At 32.4% G+C, this 22,731-nt stretch overlaps 1 protein-coding gene across 1 annotated transcript; it reads right to left on the bottom strand.

Annotated features, from left to right (window-relative positions):
- Nucleotides 1-406: 406 nt before the first annotated feature.
- LOC127710711 (N-lysine methyltransferase setd6-like) lies at nt 407-22,681 on the bottom strand. The gene is made up of 12 exons (XM_052216648.1): nt 22,544-22,681; nt 20,876-21,020; nt 19,924-20,071; nt 13,308-13,436; nt 11,633-11,846; nt 8,592-8,690; nt 6,030-6,128; nt 5,456-5,498; nt 5,018-5,055; nt 2,686-2,782; nt 1,747-1,792; nt 407-950 (listed from the first exon to the last, which is right to left on the bottom strand). Exons 1-12 carry the CDS (start codon nt 22,679-22,681, stop codon nt 791-793), a joined length of 1,356 nt encoding a protein of 451 aa, XP_052072608.1. The 3' UTR covers nt 407-790.
- Between the last annotated feature and the right edge of the window lie 50 nt (nt 22,682-22,731).

Raw genomic sequence — 22,731 nt, 5'->3', positions numbered from 1 at the left:
AAAACTTTAAATCCGAAACTTGAAAAACAAGCCTTTTTTAACAATAATATAACAAGACCAATATTAGAAACATTAATGTTTTTAGTTGAAGTTTTCAACAGATATTGAGCAAGAAATGGCGTTAATGCATATTTGCACAAGAGAATATATAATATTTTTTTATTCACTTTTCAACAAAGATGACAATAAAAGACTGTACTGTTAACTTTGTTTAGAACTGATTATTTTTTTAATGATTTTTAAATGTCAGTAAACAATGATACAATAACTGATGTCCTTAGTGATAACTTATAGGAATTCTTCTATAAATCTAAAAAAAGTAATTCTATTACAATAGCTACTTTTATGGACAACATCTTCTTCTACAGGTTAAATCTGGTGCATATAACTGTGGATTCATTATTAGTCAAGGGATACCAATTATTGAGGATTTGGTGGGTATATTCAAACCACAAATTCTATTTTTTTAACAAATTATAATTTTTTTTTAGGTTTGTAAGCAAACTTTTGCAAAACCACAAAATCAATTATCAAAAAAAAAAAAAAACAACAACAATTTTACCCTATTCAGGAAAATTGGTAGACGAAATAAATAAATCCACAGTAATATAATAAACTGCTGTAATTATGTTGCAGATTCTAAATTTTGAGCCCTTCCAAGTAGAAGTACCATTCCTTCTCCTGTTTCAAGTCTATTTTGATTAACTGCTCTAATGCAGTAGTTTTCTGTGATACAAATATAAAAAATAACAACAGTACTAATACAAATCTAGAAAAATGACAACATTTATTATCGTGTAGCCTGTATAATTTGCTGTAGTATTTGTTTTTGTCCCTGAGTAGTATACAAAGAATAGAGCTGTCTTGATGATAATGTCTGAGCCTTCAGTAATTGAGATTTCTCCTCTTCTAATGTATTACTGTATAAGTTCTGTGTTTTCATGGCACAGCTGAAAGTACAAAACTTTAACATTAAATCAGGCCTGTTCATATTGGAAAACCTCATTACTGGTACATTTTACATTGAAACCTATCTAACCACTAGGAGACTACAGATTTTGTTCACATATGACAGATATTTCTAATGACAAATATATAAAATTTTCACATTTTTCTTGTTGTGATTTTGGCTTACTTATAACACTTGTGAATGTTTTATCATCATTAAACAACATTTCCATGTACATGTATATACCGCAAACAATCACACACAATTTGAAATTACTGGAGCTTGACTAGTAGTTTTTCAAATTTTTTGCCCTAAATTCTCATGGCAAAAAAGGCTGTGTGGACAATGTTCCAAATATGGATTATACACAGCTGATTACGGTAATGCAAGATTTGATGAAGACTAGATTCAGTAGGTTTTCATATTCTGGTTCATGATCACCTCATACTTCCTGTTTGCTTTAAATGAATAAAAGGAGAAGTGGGTGTAAACAATCCAATGACACAAAAAAATCGGTAAACACGAAGTTGATTAGCCATAAATGTGAAAACTCATCATAGGGATAAGCATGCTCACATGACACTTGCTTCCAAATTTCAGGAAGCTCTGGTTAGTAATTCCTGTCAAGAGAAATATGTGATGAATATTTCATGAGACAGACATAATTTATGGAGGTAAACCAGTATATCCCCTCCTTCAGAGCGAGGAATAATTACTGAAGACTTGCCAATTTTGTTGCATTAGATACAAGAACCTGGTACATTGTCCAGTAATAACATATAATACATCAGACATACCTGCACAAAAACTTCTTCCATTTCTCTGGTAACTTCTTGATTGCCTCTGGAAATATATCATTACAAGTAAAAATTTGGCTAAAGATATTATCCAAACAGTGCACTGAGAGAAAACAAAACTAAACATGTTAATTGAGACAAGGATAACACTTGAAACATGTTAGAATAACCTGACTGAGAAAGTTCTTCATATAGAAATGCAGAAAATCTCTAAAGTCATTCAATACATTTTTTCTACCAGTTTGGTTTAAAATATGGAACAGGAACTGATGGATTGAACTGACAGAGAAATTTAACCTTTGTTGAAGAAATAAATTGCTCTATGATAAAATTTAAAGATAAAACAGATATTATGAGTTTGCTCACAAATTATTGAAACCATTTTAAGAAACCTAAATAAAATTATTAAATAAATTTTTTTTTCTTTGTCATCTCTTGGAGTGGCTATCTGGTACTCAAACCAAGAAAAGGCTTTAGGCATTTAGCCATTTTTCTCAAAATCGTCCAATCAGGGATATACTTCAAAAGATGTCTTTGGGTTCACCTATGATACCTTTATTTGTCCTTGGAATCAGTCACACACATTCGGTCTATATGAAACAGTTTTTATGCCCCGCATTAAGTGTTACCCATGACGGTCTGTCCTTCATTCCATCCCATTTTTGTTCCTGCACTATAACTTAAGTTTTCCCCATCAAAATTTTATGAAACTCATACACATTGCTAAGAACCACAACAAGCAGACAGAGTTCAAATTTAGGCAGTGAGTCATTAACCATTCTAGAGTTATGCCCCTTTTTAACTTGGAAAATTACAAAAGTTGAGCGGGGCAATTTGGTCCTCAGACACATTCTTCTTTTATTTTTTCTTCATTTCATTTTATAAATTCAATTAAACTTAGATGTAGTTGTCTAAATAATAATAAGATATAATTTTTACCAAATTCTAAACTTTCTTCTTCCTCCTCCTCTTCATCTTCACTCCATCCATCTTTCTCCTTATGTTCTTTGTATTCTTTTTCATTCATTAATAAAACCTAAAAAGTCAAAGTGCAGACACATGTCAATATTTACCTGTACATGTATGTATCTACAAAAAGAACCTAAATACAATCCAGTGAATGTTTTCTTTTACAAACTTGCAAGCTAGCAATGTCAGTAACATCATGCAAGGCTGAGTATGTAAGGGGAGTGGATGCAAGGCTTCCAAAACGGTCATATATTCCGGACATTTGTATAATGTCCGGTAAAAGTCCGGCTGGGCAAAGCATGAAACGGTCATCTACTTTTTAGTTTTCAAGGCTTTCTTAAGAGACGGTCATTTTAACATAATTCGCGATCTTTTTGACCCAACCTTTTGCCCTTAACAGCCACACATTTCCGGTCATAAAAGTGACATGATCATTAAGTACTATCAAAACAACCCCTACTTTAATACCTTCTCATTTTAATCAAGGCTAATTAGTTGTCGAACAGCTGAAATTTACCTGTTCAGGTGACAGGTAAACTATTTTGAACCGGACATTGATTGGTCTATTCAAAGTTATTTTCTTACATTTCAGCGGTTTGCATCTAATTAATTTAGTCAAAAAGATTTAAATTATCAGAAATATGTTTACAAATATGATTTGATGAAAAAATTAAAAAGGTGAAAATGAAAAATCGTCATAACCACGTTGTTTGAACCAGAGACATGTCTCTGTTTGAACTAGTATACATGTGCGCATGTGTGAAATTTAATTATGCATCCTAATTTCTTCAAAAAATGCATAAATTGTCATTGATACCTTTATCTCACGTTTATTTCGAATATTTTCTTGAAGAAATAACGTAGAAAGAGCTACGTACACTCATTCATGCTTTGCAAACGTACACAGAATTTACGTATCCGTCTCTGGTCCATGTTTTACCATTGTCAAGATAACATCTGGTATAAGATTTTAAAGAATGTAAAGTTTTTGACAACGTTATTTTGCACAAATAAAGAGTCTAAGGCAGATATAAGTACGCTGATGTTGCACACTTCGAATGATGTACTGCCAATTTAACAGTTCACGTCAGAACTTCGAATTTGAATCAAAGAAAGTTTAATATCGTTTTTTTTTAATGTCAGTCATATGCATTGGGATGCCCAACTCAGCAACTGAATACCATAATTGCCCTTTGTTTATTTAGTCTCAAGGGATTAAAATCGGGATAATTTATAAAATGTCCGGCTGACTAAAAATAATTTTGGAAGCCCTGAGTGGATGTCTTATTTCAATTTTTATATCTTTAATTTTTTTTATATGAAGAACTTGGTGTTGATATTTAATTGTTTTTGTTTAATCTATTCACAAACTATTACAGACTTGGGAAGATTTAGAGCTTGCCATATTGAATAGACACTTGTCTATTGTTGAAGACTGTATGTTGCTCTAGAAGATGATGATGATGGATGGCTGCTTACCGTCCAGCGGCAAATTGATATGCATATTCAGGACGAGAACATGTTAATGTCATATGAATATTAACCCTGCTTTGTACTAGACCAACACTGAGCCGGATTTCTAACGTGCTAGTTCACAAGGTAACAGTCCGCAGGAAGACATGTCCCCTTACCCAGACACATTTTTCTGACTCCGAGCCAACCAGTCTTTGCTCTTACTCCTTAATGCCGCATGCTTAGCGCAGAAGCAGCAATTACCAATTTTAAAGTCTCTGGTTTGACCTGGCTGGAGTTCAAACCCATGACCTCCCACCCTCGAGGCGAACACTCTACCAGGAGACCACCGAGGCGTTTTGCACTAGAAGAATATTTCATAACTGGTGTAGACTTTATTTTCCTGAGTATCTCCTTTTTACAAGATGTGTGTGTTGTACAAATCATAATCCCTTTTCAAATCAAATCTTAAAAATTTACATATGACTGTCATGTCATATTCATTAAATCTAGTTGAAGTAGGAGATTCTACAACCCCATTATCACTCTGGTCTACCCTTTGTCTTAAACAAAAGAGCATTAAATCATTAAAAGGATTGAACAGAAATAACTATATAACACAGGCTTTAAAGTTGTATAAAAAGTTCTGTGTGAGACACACATCTTCCATAACAAAAAGAAAACAATATGTTATTAATGTCATGCATCCGAAGCACTTTTCTGGATTTACCTTCATCAGGAGTGCTCAAAGCCGAATATTTGAAAAGCGAGGATGTATAAGAACTGAAACAGTTGAAGAGCTATATAACCAAAAATTATGACCCAGGTATTAATTCTTAAATCATCTTACCCGTATAACCTGGTACATCTCATCTTCTGTTAAAACACCTGAAATTCCTACCATAAAACTACCAACTTGTATCATCTTACCCATATAACCTGGTACATCTCATCTTCTGTTAAAACACCTGAGATTCCTGCCACAAAACTACCATCGCAGATCATCTTACCCGTATAACCTGGTACATCTCATCTTCTGTCAAAACACCTGAGATTCCTACCACAAAACTACCATCGCAGATCATCTTACCCATAAAACCTGGTACATCTCATCTTCTGTTAAAACACCTGAGATTCCTACCACAAAACTACCATCCCGTATCATCTTACCCGTATAACCTGGTACATCTCATCTTCTGTTAAAACACCTGAGATTCCTACCACAAAACTACCATCTTGTATCATCTTACCCGTATAACCTGGTACATTTCATCTTCTGTCAAAACACCTGAGATTCCTACCACAAAACTACCATCTCGTATCATCAGTTCCTGGAATGAAAAATCATTATTTCAACATTATCCAGAAATCCAACTTTTTTATCTTTTTATTTTTGACTGTACAACATCACATTATTTATGATGTTACCTTCATAACGGCAAAGGCAAAACAACAATTATTATTTGGACACTTATTTAAGGATAACTAACACAAAGGTCTATTGTTCTGACAGATCTAATTGCTAATTGAGGAGTTGGTCGTCTGTGGTAAGTGTGGTCTATTTTACTATCCAATATTTTTGGTAATTCTTATCCTTTTCGTGTATTATTATTGTTCCACAACAAATTCTTTATTTTTCTCAATTTCAGGCTTAGGGCACCTGCAACTTAAAAAAATATTTTATCTTAAAATTCAGAAGTCATCGTTTTCAGTTCAGAATCTAATCATTTGGGTGAAATTTTCAAAAGATTACCCCAAAACAATAAGAAATGTTAATGACATACTAGACAATGAAATTACCAACAATCCTTTGGATTCTGGATCGGCAAAATTAATCACTTGAAAAATAATATATAAATTACCATGTCAATGAGGAAATTTGTCTTGTCCTTTAGTAACACTTCATTGTTTATTGGTAACTCTTTGGCAGCTTCTAGCACAACTGATATAGGTATGTCTACCTGAAATAAAAGTTCCACGTTATCTTATCAATATTAACTTCTAACACAACTGATGTAGGTATATCTATCTGAAATAAAAGTTCCAAGCTATCTTATCAACTTTAACTTCTATGTATGAATAGGCTACTATGTACATTTGGCATACCCATATGTGATTAAATGTCATAGCTACAAGGATTACCTTAAATCAAAATTCATTCATTTTTAGATATATTTTTACCCACAATATTATGATAAAATTACAATTTTTTTTATATATAAAAAAAAAACAGATTTTCAATCTCATTTTTGAGATATTTGAAGTTTAAAGAAACAATTTTGAAAAAAATAAAATAAATTATTTCTTATCCAATTTTACATGAATCTCCAAAATAGTTAATTAAGGAATGTGAAACGCTTGGCAAATGTTTGAACATATTTGCACAAGAAAAATATGTTTTCCATTTATAAACAATTACCTATTCAAACCTAATACAAAACTTTCATGCTGACATTAAATTAAACAGAATATTTTGAGTATCATTTCTGGAGATTAAATAAACAAGAGTGCACACCCTGAAATGTCTCGCCTTCTTTACTAATCATTGATATTATGTTGATAGTCCTAAATATAAAGCTTTATTACAACTGTCACATAAACTTCACATTAACCAAGTAAACTAAACATTGACCAATGAACCATGAAAATGAGGTCAAGGTCAGATGAACCATGCTAGACAGGCATGTACAGCTAACAATTCTTCCATACAACAAATATAGTTGACCTATTGCTTATAGTTTAAGAAAAACAGACCAAAACACAAAAACTTAACACTGAGCAATGAACCTTGAAAATGAGGTCAAGGTCAAATAAAACATGCGTGACTGACATATAGATCATAAAATATTTCCATACACCAAATATAGTTGAACTATTGCATATAGTATTAGAAAAAAAGACCAAAACTCAAAAACTTAACTTTGACCACTGAACCATGAAAATGAGGTCAAGGTAAGATGACACCTGCCAGCTAGACATGTACACCTTACAATCATTCCATACACCAAATATAGCTGACCTATTGCATGCAGTATTAGAAAAAAAGACCAAAACTCAAAAACTTAACTTTGACCACTGAACCATGAAAATGAGGTCAAGGTCAGATGACACCTGCCAGCTAGACATGTACACCTTACAATCATTCCATACACCTAATATAGTAGACCTATTGCATACAGTATAAGAAAAACAGACCAAAACACAAAAACTTAACTATAACCACTGAACCATGAAAATGAGGTCAAGGTCAGATGACACCTGCCAGTTGGACATGTACACCTTACAGTCCTTCCATACACCGAATATACTAGACCTATTGCTTATAGTATCTGAGATATGGACTTGACCACGAAAACTTAACCTTGTTCACTGATCCATGAAATGAGGTCGAGGTCAAGTGAAAACTGTCTGACGGGCATGAGGACCTTGCAAGGTACGCACATACCAAATATAGTTATCCTATTACTTATAATAAGAGAGAATTTAACATTACAAAAAATCTGAACTTTTTTTTCAAGTAGTCACTGAACCATGAAAATGAGGTCAAGGACATTGGACATGTGACTGACGGAAACTTCGTAACATGAGGCATCCATATACAAAGTATGAAGCATCCAGGTCTTCCATCTTCTAAAATATAAAGCTTTTAAGAAGTTAGCTAACGCCGCCGCCGCCGCCGTAGCCGCCGCCGCCGCCGGATCGCTATCCCTATGTCGAGCTTTCTGCGACAAAAGTCGCAGGCTCGACAAAAAATCATTTACAACAGCATGTTTCTAAGTTTTATTTTTTTAGAAAACAATAAAAATACAATGAAAAAAGTTGTATCACTGTTAAGTCGCAATTTAGTATAGTAACTTGGTAAGTGATATTTGAAGCCAAAACAATTTATTATTGGTTGTAATAAATCATTTTCAATTTCATAGTTCTAGAAAATATCTTAGTTATTATCTCCCCTGAAACTGGTGGTTTGGTATTAGTTTACAGAGATATGATTCAAATCTAATATTTGATGGATGACAATAAAAACATTACCTCCTTTTTAGTAAGAATTTGTATAATGCTTATGCAAATATTTTGTTTACTAAGGAAAAGTCAAGAAATTTAGTATCATTGCACATTTAAATTTGCATGAAATGCAGACCACTTGAGAAAATTTACAATTTAGAAGAATGCACCACAAAGTAACATTTACAAGCATTCTGGTCCATATAAGGTGTATCTAATAACATTTTAATTTTTTTATTGTAGTATTTAAACCATTTCTTAATAATGTAATATGTGTTCCCTATTGGAATTTTGAAAAAAGAATTTTCATTTTTACCAAATTTAATTGGTAATTGTGTCATTACCAATGCTACATATGTCTGCCTCCTCCAATTAAGTCTTTCAGCTTATTACAGGAAGCTTTACTTTTAGAAACTTACAGTATCATAATGATTATTAGGGAATTGTTCTGCAAAGCCATACATTTGTAGAAGCTGCCAATTAGCTAACTGTCCATATGTGTTGTAGATTTCTTCTCCCTAAAAAAGAATAAGTGGGTTATTCTATGTTGTTGATTTCAGTGAAAAATTCTTCTATGTTTCTATGAAATTTTTTTTCAATTTTTTACTGGTAATTCTGTAACAGTATCATTAGTATGTCACTATTTAAAAAAAAAAACTGAGTAAAGCAAGTTGAACTGTGTGCTATTACTCACTATTGATACACTGCTATAAGTATTTTCTGTAAACAGGAAGTTGATGAAAGATGAATCTGAAAATGCATCATACAGTAAAGTATATTTACATGAAACTGGATGCCAAAATTCAGGAAGCTATGATTTTTTGTTCCTAGGAAAAATGAAACCAAAATTTTAGGGGATGGACAGACCAAAACATGGATGGTACAGAATTCTTGAAAAGGGGTGGTCCAAAGGTTTTGATCACCAAATTTTGCAAAGGACCAACACAGTTTTCACATTTTGCAATAGAAATGATAGTGAGGACCAGCAGATTTTTTTTAAGGACCACCAGGGAAAATAAAATTTTGAGAACTTTGGATCATGGATGGACAGATATAGACCTGTTTACCAAGTCCCCTGATGTTGTTCTAATAATGGCCTTTCCATTTAAATTTATACTAAAACAATCAACTCTAATGATAATTAAAACTATAAAAACATTAAGCTAAGAGCACTAAACAATAAAATGCTCCGCAGGGCGCAGCTTGATACGACCGCAGAGGTCGAACCCTGAACAGTTGGGGCAAGTATGGACACAACATTCAAGCTTGATACAGCTTTGCATTTGGATTGTGATTAAATATTTGACACAGCATAGGTTTCTGACACAGAATGAATGTGGTCTAAGAACTTAAAAATTTTAAATTGGACATTCACCTATTATGGTCCAATATCCAAAATCTAAATTCATGGTTAGATTCAGCATATCAAAGAACCCCAAAAAATTCAATTTTTGATGAAATCAAACAAAGTTTAATTTTGGACCCTTTCGACCTCAATGTGGACAAAGTTGATAATGGGGCCCAAAAATCAAAAATATAAATACATGGTTAGATTCAGCATATCAAAGAACCCAATATATTCAATTTTTGTTGAAATCAAACAAAGTTTAATTTTGGACTCCGATTTAGACCAACTTGAAAACTGGGCCCATAATCAAAAATCTAAATACATGTTTAGATTCAGCATATCAAAGAACCCTAAGAATTCAATTTTTGTTAAAATCAAACTAAGTTTAATTTTGGACCCTTTGGACCTTAATGTAGACCAATTTGAAAACGGAACCAAAAATTAAGAATCTAAATACACGGTTAGATTCGGCATATCAAAGAACCCCAATAATTCAATTTTTGATGAAATCAAACAAAGTTTAATTTTGGACCCTTTGGACCTCAATGTGGACTTTAATGAACCCCAAGAATTCAAGAATAAAACCCCATTGAAATTGGTCAAGAAATAAGCAATTTATACGAAGTATCTTCTTTTGCACAATACTGTGCAATTAAATATTTCTTGCTATTGCGCAATACTGTACAATTGACAATTTCTTGCTATTGCGCAATATTGTGCTATTGGATATTTCTTGCTATTGCGCAATACTGTGCAATTGAAGATTTCTTGCTATTGCGCAATACTGTGCAATTGAAGATTTCTTGCTATTGTGCAATACTATGCAATTGAAAATTTCTTGCTATTGCACAATACTTATTGTATAATAATTTACACATCCTGTTTGTTGTGTATCTCCTACCATATCATTATTATTTGCTTTTAAATATAAATCAGAAATAACCAACTTAAAATGGAAAATTTTAAATGAAAAAAAAAAGGAAAAAAGAAAAAAAAGGAAAAAAAAAATTACCCCCCCCCCAATTTTTTGAACCCCCTTATGATTCATCACACCCAAACTCAATCCCAGCCTTCCCTTTGTGGTATGGTACCTTGCAGTACAATTATAGAGAGATCCATACACTTGAACACAAGTTATTGTCTGGAAACTAGAAAAATGTGTTTCTTGGCCCCTTTTTGGCCCCAAATTCCTAAACGTTTAGGGCAATTACCCCCAAACTCAAACCCAGCTTTCCCTTTGTGATATGGAACCTTGTAGTACAATTTCAGAAAGATCCATACACTTACACACAAGTTATTGTCCTGAAACTAGAAAAATGCTTGTTTTTTGCCCCTTTTTGGCCCCTAATTCCTGAAATATTGAGGCAATTACCCCCATCATCTATCCCAGCCTTCCCTTTGTGGTATGGTACCTTGCAGTACAATTTCAGAGAGATCCATACACTTGAACATAAGTTATTGTCTGGAAACTAGAAGAATGCTTATTTTTGGCCCCTTTTTGGCCCCCAATTCCTAAACGTTTCGGCAATTACCCCCAAACTCAATTCCAGCTTTCCCTTTGTGATATGGAACCTTGTAGTACAATTTCAGAAAGATCCATACACTTACACACAAGTTATTGTCATGAAACTAGAAAAATGCTTGTTTTTTGCCCCTTTTTTGGCCCCTAATTCCTACAATTTTGAGGCAATTACCCCCAAAATCAATCTCAGCATTCCTTTTGTGATATGGAACCTTGTGGTACAATGTCAGAGAGATCCATACACTAACACACAAGTTATGTCTGGAAGTTACAAAAATGCTTATTTTTGGCCCCTTTTTGGCCCCTAATTCCTTTACTGTTGGTACCATAACCCCCAAAATCAATCCCAACCTTCCTTTTGTGGTATTGTACCTTGTGGTAAAATTTCATAGAGATCCATTCACTTAAACTAAAGTTAGAGTGTGAAAACCAATGTGTCTTCGGACGACGCCAGACGTATAAAAATAACATTGCTTTCATGCCCTGTTACAGGTATTTAGGTTCGTGCATTGATTATTGATAATGAAACTTTTTACTAGAAATGCCATTTGTCACAGCACTCATAAAGTTTAATCCTCCATTAGAATTACCTTTTTGATTGTTTTAATTGCTACCATTTTCAATGCATCTGTTTCAAAAGCAAGTTGAGCGTTGTTTTTTGCCACATGATTTAATATGTCCGCCATTGGCACCATCATGGGAGGTGGACTATCATCAAATTCATCATCTGGAGGTTCAGTGAAGCTGTAAGCCATAACAAAAGCCACCATCTGCTTGTAAAACTCAAGGTTAAGACAACATTCTCTACAAAACACAAAGTCATTTTTGAAAACTGTTGATTTGATGAAATTTCAGTTTAAATTTTAAAATACATAAAGTAGAATGTAATTTGTATATATATCAAACATGTCAATAATGAAATGATTTTCTTTTAATTAGTATGGTACATATCTTAATATATATATAAATAAGATGATTTTATATGGATATCAAATTCATTTATGCATACATTATGAGCTATTAAAAGTGTCCATGCAGAGTTATCTCCTCTTGAAACATTCAATGACATACATTTTTTGGAATGTCTCTGTGCCCTGCACAGAAATGACCAGCAATCTACAATCTATTTTAAAATGCACAATACAACAAGACAGTTTAAGACATGAACCTCAACTTCTTATGTTTCAATCAAATTCTGCATATCTCTTCATCTTTATCCATGATTTTTATAATGAACTATGGAACTATGGTCATTATTTTATAAGATTTAAGTGCCAATCTGCATAAGAATCAGGCAGTGGTGAAAACATGACAAACAAAAACATACTTAACTCTACATTAATTTAAGTTCAAAATGTATAATGGTGCACAAATATAACATTTGTTTCCTTTTCCTGTTCTGTTATTTCTAGATATAAATTGGTTGAAATGCACTAGAAATTAACAATTAAGGGGAGCTAACTGCGTAATGTGCTATCATTATAACCAGAAGTTATCTAGAGATTTCTCTAATTACCAGACATGCAGAAACGAAAGACCTTCCAATTCTAACATAGGATGAAGGTAACATCAAAATAGGATGGTTAGTTCGGCGGTTTATTTTCAGCCATGTTTTGAAATTCTTCTGAATTGCTCGATTCTTACAAAGACTGGCACTTTAAAAATACTTAAATCAATTAGTCAACACAACTTAACAAAATATCTAATATTTCATGTTGACAATCATTCCCAGCTAAAAACTAATTTAGAATTGATTGAATTTTTCTTGCCTGTCATCCAATGGCAATTATCCAATGCATTTATTCAGGACAAACCATCTTGTGACCTTCATATTTGAATAGGACAAACCATCTTATACATGACCTTCATATTTGAACAGGACAAACCATCTTATAACCTTCATATTTGAAAGCTTATTGAAATTATAATTTCATAGCATGTTGAAGATTATTGTACCAGCTACCTCCTGAACTGGATTTATTCTTAAAACCATAAATTTCTAAACAGTAATAATACATTTCTCCAAACCCACTTGTAAATTCCTAATAATCTCTTTCAGTCTTCTCGCATTGATTTAAAAAATATATTATAAAATATCAATTATATCAATCTTACCATTTTTAACTTCTTTCTCATTCTTTAAACACATAATTTTATAGTCTTGATATTTTGAAGCTCATCAAATAAAAAAGATAATTTCCTTCCCTTTATCAAAATTAACCTTTATTCTACTTGCAAGTATTTGGTTAGAAATACAACTCTTACCCAAATAAATCTGAATGCTTCTTTACAAATGGCAAAACAATGTCATTGAATTCTGTAGAAATGTTCTTTATGTCTTTATCAACAGCTTCAATTACTCCTGTGCTTTTGAGAAGAGATTTTCTTTCTGTTCTAAAATAAGATAAATAGCAATTTATTACTTTAAAAGAATATATTCAACAGCTTCAATTACTCCTGTGCTTTTGAGAAGAGATTTTCTTTCTGTTCTAAAATAAGATAAATGGTCATTTATTACTTTAAAAGAATATAAACAAAACCTAAATGTCAATAGTTATCTTAATATTAAGGAAATTTTACCTATGCACATATAGTTTTGCTAGATCTATAGTTTTCTATTTTACCAATATATTTTGTAGATAATTGTTTGTATTTTTATCTTATTTGATCTTGCCTGTCCTTTCTTTGGTATTTTCCTATATGTATATCTTTTGTGTTTAACAATTTACTTTCTTTACCTATGTATCACAATATAAACTATCTACCATCTGACATAGTAATTAATTCCATCACAACCAAGAAGCAGAGAAATATGCCACTTACTGTAAGAAGGACCTTTTTCCGACATCAGGATTGGGCCTTCATTTTTTGCGAGAATTTGGGATTTGGCCTTTTTTTTCGTGGGAATTGAAGACTTACGCTTATCGGGACTCAGGATTTAATGATTATTTTTTTCGGGATCAGGGAAAGAATGCTTTATTTTGGGGGGGAATTCAGGATGACACCCCCATCCGCGCCTCTTAGTGGGATACTAATTTATCGTGGATTTTGTGGGAATACAGATTTATTATAGGTTTGTTAGCAGACTTTTGTAAAAAAACAGGAAATCAAACATCGAGGAAAATATAATTGTTCCTCAATCCAAGGACATAAATGAACCCACAACAGTAGGCTTTAACAGTAACTTCAGACTAATCAGCTGCTGAGAACTTGTCTTTTAGAACCAGTGCACTTTGAAAACTTATGATACATATTGATAGGCCTAAAAAAATCGTGTTTTTAAATGTCTCTTATTGAACAAGGTAAAACTTGTGTGGCTGAGACTGAATATCCTTATCAGCAATTTATCAACTTACATGTAGGTTGCTATGTTTTAAACTCATTGATATTTACCTAACAAATTATTTTAAGAATATTGGCCAAAGATCAATTTCTGAAATGGTTCAATTTGGTGCGTTTAATATTTTTATTTCATGTCAAAAGTTTAAGTATTCATGATAATATAAATTAACATTTAAAGCATAAAAGTAGACCAAACCATAGAGATCTCCTATACAGAAAAAAGTCCAAACCATATGAGATTTATGCAGAAAAATCAGAAACCATAAAGATCTTCTATAAAGAACAAGCCCAAACCATACAGATCTTTATGCAGAACAAGCCCAAACCATACAGATCTTTATGCAGAAAAAGCCCTAAACATACATATCATCTATGCAGATCAAGCCCAAATCATACAGAGCTTTATGCAAAACAAGCCCAAACCTAACACAGTTTTATGCAAAACAAGCCCAAACCTTACACATATCTTAAGCAGAAATCAAAGCGTGAAAGCGCTGTAAAGGCAGTTAATTACGGGTTGTGTGTATTTTTAGTCCAGTTATATCATTATCTTGCATAGTACAGTGTACTAATCAGAGGTGGCTTCCAGTATTTAAGATTAGAGTTCTCTAATGATATTAACAAGTTTCATGAATGTCATATTCTGAGCATTATATGAAGGTGATTGTTCTAACTTGTTTATGAACTAGTGCATTATGTCCAGTTTGTACCTTGTTTATCTGTGTTTATAGTCAAATACTGTTTAATATAGTTGGGCATTTTCTTATTAGGAATAAATACCAGATATCAACTGTATTTTTATTCAACTTTGCAAATGTGGTTTGTTACTAGTAAGCATGGATGATAGTTGTTAAATTGGCAATCATACCACATCTCCTTATTTGTATAATACATGTATGATCTATATTCAACGACCTCAAGTACAAAGAAAATATGTAACTGAACTATGATGGGAAACATTTTACTTCTTTCTTTTATATAAACTTTTGATTTGGTAGCATAGAACTACCGGTATGTAGAATACTCCTGTTGAACATATTGTGCATAGATGATGTTGTCTATCTACCATTTTTATATATGTATGATGGTATTTACCTTCTATCCTTGGATTCAACAGCTTTAAGAATATGGTGAACACATATTTAAATGTATATGCCATGTTTATGCAACACAGCTCATGGTAAAGTATGCCAACAAGAATGCTGGTATTAAATCTCAGTACACTTTGATGTTTAAGGGCAATTTTTATGACTGTTTGATATAATTAACTTGCACATAGTACATGCATATGTCTGTATCTGTAGAGCTACATATTGGAAATATCAAGCATTTATTTTGGCATGGTTGATGATAATAGATACTGTGGCATAATTATAAAATACACTTTATATGGATCTGTTATATAAATTTTATTGTAAACTATGGTAACATACAGTCAATCTCTAGATATCTATTTTAATCTTAAAAGCAATGTAAATTAACAATGGGGTACACATTGTCTCCCTATACTTCAGAAAATAAAATTGAACCTTTGTGATAATCACTGTATATATGTATATATGATTTTCTGTACCTCGCCATGGTACGCACTTTTAAGACATGAAAGAACTTTTCCTTATTAATATAAATAGACTATTCTTTATTATTGATTTATATTAGCATCCTATGAGAAGTAGTTCATAATGATTTCTTATGTCACAGTATTGTGTGTATTGCAAGAACATTAAGTAACATTACATTGCAACATGTCTCCTCTTTCGATGACCATACTTTTTCTAGAAACTTTAACTCCAAGCAAAATTATTTCCAAGTATAAAGTAATTTATGAATGAATAAACAATTCACCAAAGTTTCATGCATACTGGTTAAAGTGTTTTTGAATTAATGTCCGACGTGTTGACAACAGACGGACGGACAACGGTATACCATAATACACAGGCCTTTAAAAAAGGAGTTCTTAATTAAGAAAAACATGACATCTCGTTGTTTGGTCACTGTCATAATAGTTGTCTCATTAGCATTTTAACCACCTCTCCATATTTACATGTATAAGACAACAGAAGAAAATGATTTAACCCAAAAACAAATAGATATAGGAAGATTTGTTATGAGTGCCAATGAGACAACTCTCCATCCAAGTTACAATTTATAAAAGTAAACCATTATAGGTCAAGGTATTGCCTTCAACACAGAGCATTGCTTAGTCACAGTATAAACTTAGTTGTAAGATCTCTGGAATTCTCTACACGGTATGAGTTTTACTCATTGTTGGAGATTGTACGGTTATAGTAACACCTGTAACTGCTTATACCCATTTCTTATGCACTTTGATTTGATAAACTCACTGAATATCATACCAAATCTCCTTATTTTCATATGCATTACAATTTACATGTACATGTAATTGTAAATATATATCAGAACAGAATTCATTGCGCCACTTTCATTTATGCATCCTTTGGCAAAATACAAGTTCTAAAATTACACAATATAAAACAACTAAATGTTATTTCAAATGAAAGTTTTGTTTCAGTTCTATTTATAGGATTTGTTAGAATTTTGTATGTTTTGCCAAGTCCGATAATTGGCTCTATATGCACCTGTTTATTGGACACTTTTCTATCCCGTATAAGAGTTTTTCAACTAATTCTGTTTCATTGACGGCAACATCCATTTTAGCAAACAAATCTTGCACATTAAAACCTTTATCTGCCATCACACTGTCACCTGGATCACATAATTGAACTATTCTACATCGTTCAACTATTTGACAGTTACTGGTACAACCAACATATGCATTAGAGACATAGTTGACTAAACCACCAGGTGTCGAACATACAAGTATTTTCAGTGTTTCTGTTTTTATATGATGAAAAGGTTGCCTGTTGAGCTCTAGGAGCTTTAGAATTTTTTCGCAGGACATTCTGTGCTGTCAATAATAATACTAGTTGAAGGAAACTTTAATTTGAAGTCAGATGGCGAAAAATACCTGACTAAACCGCTAGATGGCCAAGTGTTAGCCTCTCGCCACTGTTTAGACATACATGTATAAAAAACAATCCATGTATACACAATATTCTTAACACTAGATTCAGATATTGAAAACAATCTAGACAGTCCAAAGTTGGTTGTATAATGCCTCAATTTCATCAGTCATAAAAAAACTGATTTTTAACTGACATGCTATCAATTTGAAAATATATGTATGCAAACAATGTGCTGCTGGACCAAGCGTGGTGAAAACAAATAAAAATTTGGTATACGACTCTAAACAGGTATAAAAATGCATGGCTGTGTCATCATTTGCGAAATTCTCTGCTGAAAACATAGGCATTGATGGTGTTTGCGTAATTCCATCTGTGAAGCTCAACATTAGCTCGGCAGTTGGTGGTGGACAGTCATAAATCCTTTCTGCAGTATGAATGACTTCTTCAGGAAAACCAACTTCACAATCAAAACTTTCCTCCAACAATATTCGTCCAGTTTAGTTCTTTTGTTTTCTTTTTGCAGACGATTCAGTCTCTTGCTTGGTCCAGGAAAATAGGCTGGGAATGGCAGTAGACATAAGTCTCTGTAAGGTGGGTTTGCGCCCTGAAAAAGGTTATAAAATATTAGTTTTTTGAAAATTAAATGAACTTCCATTAGCAATGTATACTTTGTACTACCTGGCAAAATGTTAACTAGATTTATTCATTACAATGTGGATAAAAGTTTAAAACTATGTTTGCGGCCTGATTCAATGTATGTTACATGTATGTAAATCCAATGGACAAACAATGAGAGACTTATGCAACACACGTACAATGTACCTAAATAACTATAATATAGATGAGAGCATGTCATTGTTTTGTTCCTGTTAACATTGTCATTGATATTTTTCAAGAAAGCTTATGAGGCATAGCTTATGCTAGTCCAAATAATTATGACGTCTTGAAAGGCTATTTTAATTTTTTTTCTGTGACGCCTTCTTACGGTCGTAGGAATTAATGCCATCACAGAAAAAAATTAAAATAGCCTTTCAAGACGTCATAATTATTTGGACTAAGCTTATGCATTCCTGTCATAACTACATCATACATTAGCATAATTACTGCTAAAATAATTCTCAGTATGATACACCTCTTGTAGGAAATCATTATAATTGTAGCATTCACCAAAAAATCTCAAACAGATCACATTGAATAGTAATCCAAAAAATTAAGACGTCTTGAATTAACCACCCCCTTTTATTCTCAAACGATAATCACGGTTGTAAACAGACTTTGGTTTATTCGCGTGGCGATCAATATATAACTGTATATATTTCTAAAAGAAAATAAAGTTTTACCATGAATAGTTTCCTGCACGTAGTCGTTTTCAGTCAAATGTGCCTTGCAAACAACAGCTGATTGAGATGGACTCGTGTTCTCGTTCAATCTGCGTATCGGCCATGGCGTTGATCCAACTTTCACTTCTTTTTAAGTCATTTTGAAATGCATGTCCTCCTTTTAAATGACATCCAGGTACACAACAACAAGTACTAGGCATCGTTAATTAAAATGTAAATTTGCACAGTGCAGATACCAAGTTAATGAACAGGAACGGCTACCATGGCGCCACCTATCTAGGAACGATAATACTTTTATAACTGATACCGAAATAACAATAACGTCATACGTTCACTTGCATAAACAGAAATGCGCTTTATAATATGCAATATAATTCATGTTCAGTCGATCTTTAATTGTTATATCAACATGAAATGATTTAAAAACATCTAGATTGCAGATAACACTCGAAATTGACTCGACCTCGTTCCACACGGAATTCAAATAGTTCTAGTTTGTCAATAGGTTGACTGCTTATAATGCAAAATACAAATATATCAAAAGTTTTGAAAACTAACAAAACACACTGATCGTTTCTTTATTTCCCAATGTAAATGAAATGAAACAAAAAACATTTTATATCACAAGAAGAAGAGGAGAGAATTCAACATTTCCGGATCTTATTTTGGCCAAATGACCCCCACGTAGATATGTCGGACATCGCGTAAGGAAAGATTAACCCGGCAACCAGAAAGGCATTAAAGCACTGCCTTTAAAAACCCATACCAAACAAAATTAATATGCAGAAAAAGTCCAAACCCTACAGCTACATATCATCTATGCAAAAGAAGCCAAAACCATAAAGATCTCCAATGCAGTAAAGAAGGTTAGCATTGGTTTTAGTAAAACTGTATTAAGAATTTGTAAATGTCATATATGAAAAAGTTCATGCTGAAACACTGATTACTGATCTGAGCTGTACTTTAATTACAAGAAGATGTTCAACTGCTCTTTGACAGATTTTATAATCTGAAATGTATAATCATATAAAACTGAACTTGTATTTAGTATTTAACTAGTATTTAACTTTAAGATTTTTTTTTAATGAATTTAGTTAGCCTTAGGTATTAAATGTGTATCAATTTTAAGGTTAATAATCTTAATCTAGGCTACATGTTATAAATAAACTAATATTTATTATATGCATATTAGAAATAAATGTATATCCATACTCAGTCCAAAACATAGGCAGATCTAATTGTTTGAAGTCAGGTACAAGATCAAGGTATGGTCTCCACTTAGACTGAGGATTATTGTACTCATACATTAGAGAAAGGAGGAGTGGAATCCATCCACTGCTACTCTTCAAACTGTCCATATCTGAAATACAGTTTAAATAAATATTTTATCATGTCTATATTGTAATTATATATTTTTTTTTAAATATTTCATTGGATTGAACTTAGTAATAAAGTAAAAAATTGTAGATGCACCTATTGCAATTTAAGGCAGTTTATGGCATGATAATAATGTAGAACATTAGATCTCAGACATAAATAAGTTTAATTTCACTTATGACTCATAGATGTTTAAATTTGTATGTTTCATGGGTTGTCTCCCTTTATTTTAAAACAAAAACTGATTTCAGTAAGTCAATTAATGAGAATTCTCTATCATCGAAATACAGTCCTGAACATTTTATGAAATCTTGAATAATATGTTGATTTTAATGTCATTAAAATAACACACTGAGTCTATTGAGAAAATAGAGTTTTTTGAGCTTTACATTCACACTGACCATAAAGTTATAATGTGGTCAAGTTTTATTGTTCTGACAAAACAACTGTTGCATCTGTAACAAAACATTCTGAAGAGTTTAAAAACATTAACAAAGTTGTTGTTGGTAGCTTTCTCCCATAATTGTTTTTGTTTTGTTTTTTGTTGTAATATAAATCAGGTTGTTGGTTTTCTCTTATGAATTGTTTCACATGTTGTCATCCTGGGGCCTTTTACAGCTAACTGTACATGATGCAACATCATGGTTTTTGCTCACAATAAAAGGCTATACGGTGACCTGTAATTGTTCACATCTTGGTCCTTTGGTCTATAATGAATTGTTGGTAATTATACCATACCCTTTATTCAAGGATAGTTGTATCTGAAACAATCCATATATTGACATACCTGTCTGTATCTGTTGTGATATAGTAGATGTCTGTGGCATTAACAGGCAGGATCGTTGTATCTGAAACAGACATTCTCCTTCCTCTATATCCTCCAATGCTACAGCACCATATTGAGCACAAGAACCATCATTTCCTACATACACCTACAAGATACAGTAAATATTACATCAATATTCTACCTGATTTCACCCTCCATTTTTTGTTGTTTTCTTTTGTTACCGTTTTGTATAGTTCTATCATTTAATGAGAAGTGTTTTGTGGACTGTTTTTGGTCTTTGTGTTTTCCTTTTGTCCACAGTCTGTTCTTCTTTGACTCATCATTATTTTAACCCTTGGTATTTTTTTTTGGTAAAATGATGATAGATTAGTGTTTACCTTCCAGAGAAAATAATGTAGTACATGCATATCAGGACAAGGATGTGTTCTGTGATATGAATATTAACTCTGCTTTGTAATAGATGGACACACTAAGCCAGATTTTTAATGTCTTGGTTCACAAGGTATTACAGTACAGTGGCAAGCAACTGCAGCTTGGGAGTCTTGGTCTCAGCAATGCTGCTTGGTAGTTCAAGTTCAAAACTTGAGTTTTTAGCATTTTACAGATGCAAAAGATAAGTTTCATACAAATAGTTTTTTTTTTATACAATGCTTTATTCCCTATAAACCATTAAAACCGAAGGTTTTTAATCAGCACCACATTGATGTCCAAAAATTTTATTCAGCACCATATTGGATCATATTGATGTCTAAAATAAAGGATGAAATAGTTGTTAAAACGATCAGAATTTATCTACAATCTAGTAGATCTGCTAGAATGTTGCTGAATAAAAAGAAACGGAAAGTTACAGATGGAAAAATTTAAATCATCTATTTTGTCATAAAGTTTCGTTCTTACAAATGTGATAATATTGTCACAATACCCAAATCATTCAGTGAGAGAACATTATATATGCAGAGAAACACAGTGCTGTCAAGTCTCACACATTGGGAGTGAGACTCACGCATTTTCATGCTTATTTGGCGACATTTTCCTTTATCTATTGTTTTTTCTCTTCGATCTGTACAAATTTTGTCAAATGTCATGCATTTGCTTCATGAAAACTTGACAGCCCTCGAAATGTGAATGTTAGCTTCTTTTCATTCTTTTAAAGAGACCCCAGTAGTGGTTTGAACAGATGAAGTTAATTCCTTTAGAGATTTTGAGCCATTTTCTGATTTGGCCACCTCAGAAAATAAACGTTTTTAAACTTTTGGTATTTAGCTGAATTTTGTCTCCAAATGACCTTAGATCTGTCTCTGTATAAACTTCTGATGTCAAGCGTTGCATTATGACGTCAATTTCTTTTAATTGTGATGTCAAATTATACAGGAACTTGTGTAATTTTAAGTAATGGCGGACAAATTTGCATTCAAATGTAAATATGTCTATTGCTCCGGACGCTGAATCCCAATAGGGACTCAGATGAATTCTGTCTAAACTGATAATGGAAAAAAGCCGGTGAGAAGAAAAACATTTCCACCATTGGCAAAAATTTGTTGTAAAGCATTTTGATAATTGCACTTTCAGTTTCACTGAGAGAAAAAAATAGATTTCTATAGTATACTCCTGCCTCCCCCTTTTCCCCCAAAACAAAGTATTGCAATCAATATGAGATTATTTGCATACTTTAGGACTTAAATTAAAAGAGTTTTCCGTCATCCATTCTTTAAATTTGTTTAAAGAATGCTCATTTGCTTTGAATGTGGATAATTTGATTGGATTTTCTTCGACAGAATTTGCCGGTCGTTTTATAGAAGCTGACATTTTGAAGTTCCGCACATAATCTATCGATTGAAAAATAATAACGATAATAT

Source organism: Mytilus californianus, unplaced genomic scaffold, assembly GCF_021869535.1.
Source record: "Mytilus californianus isolate M0D057914Y unplaced genomic scaffold, xbMytCali1.0.p SCAF_8, whole genome shotgun sequence".
Classification (NCBI taxonomy): domain Eukaryota; kingdom Metazoa; phylum Mollusca; class Bivalvia; order Mytilida; family Mytilidae; genus Mytilus; species Mytilus californianus.
The sequence above is the reverse complement of the archived record's forward strand: the minus strand, read 5'-3'. Positions and strand labels throughout refer to the sequence as shown.

Excerpts from the sequence above, each read along its gene's own strand:
- LOC127710711 (XM_052216648.1), bottom strand. The coding sequence starts at position 22,681 with ATGTCAGCTTCTATAAAACGACCGGCAAATTCTGTCGAAGAAAATCCA. Across the intron at positions 11,847-13,307 it reads AAGCATTCAGATTTATTTGG|AGAATGTTGTCTTAACCTTG; the intron begins GTAAGAGTTGTA and ends TGTGTTTTGTAG. Across the intron at positions 951-1,746 it reads TGGAAGAAGTTTTTGTGCAG|CTGTGCCATGAAAACACAGA; the intron begins GTATGTCTGATG and ends TTGTACTTTCAG.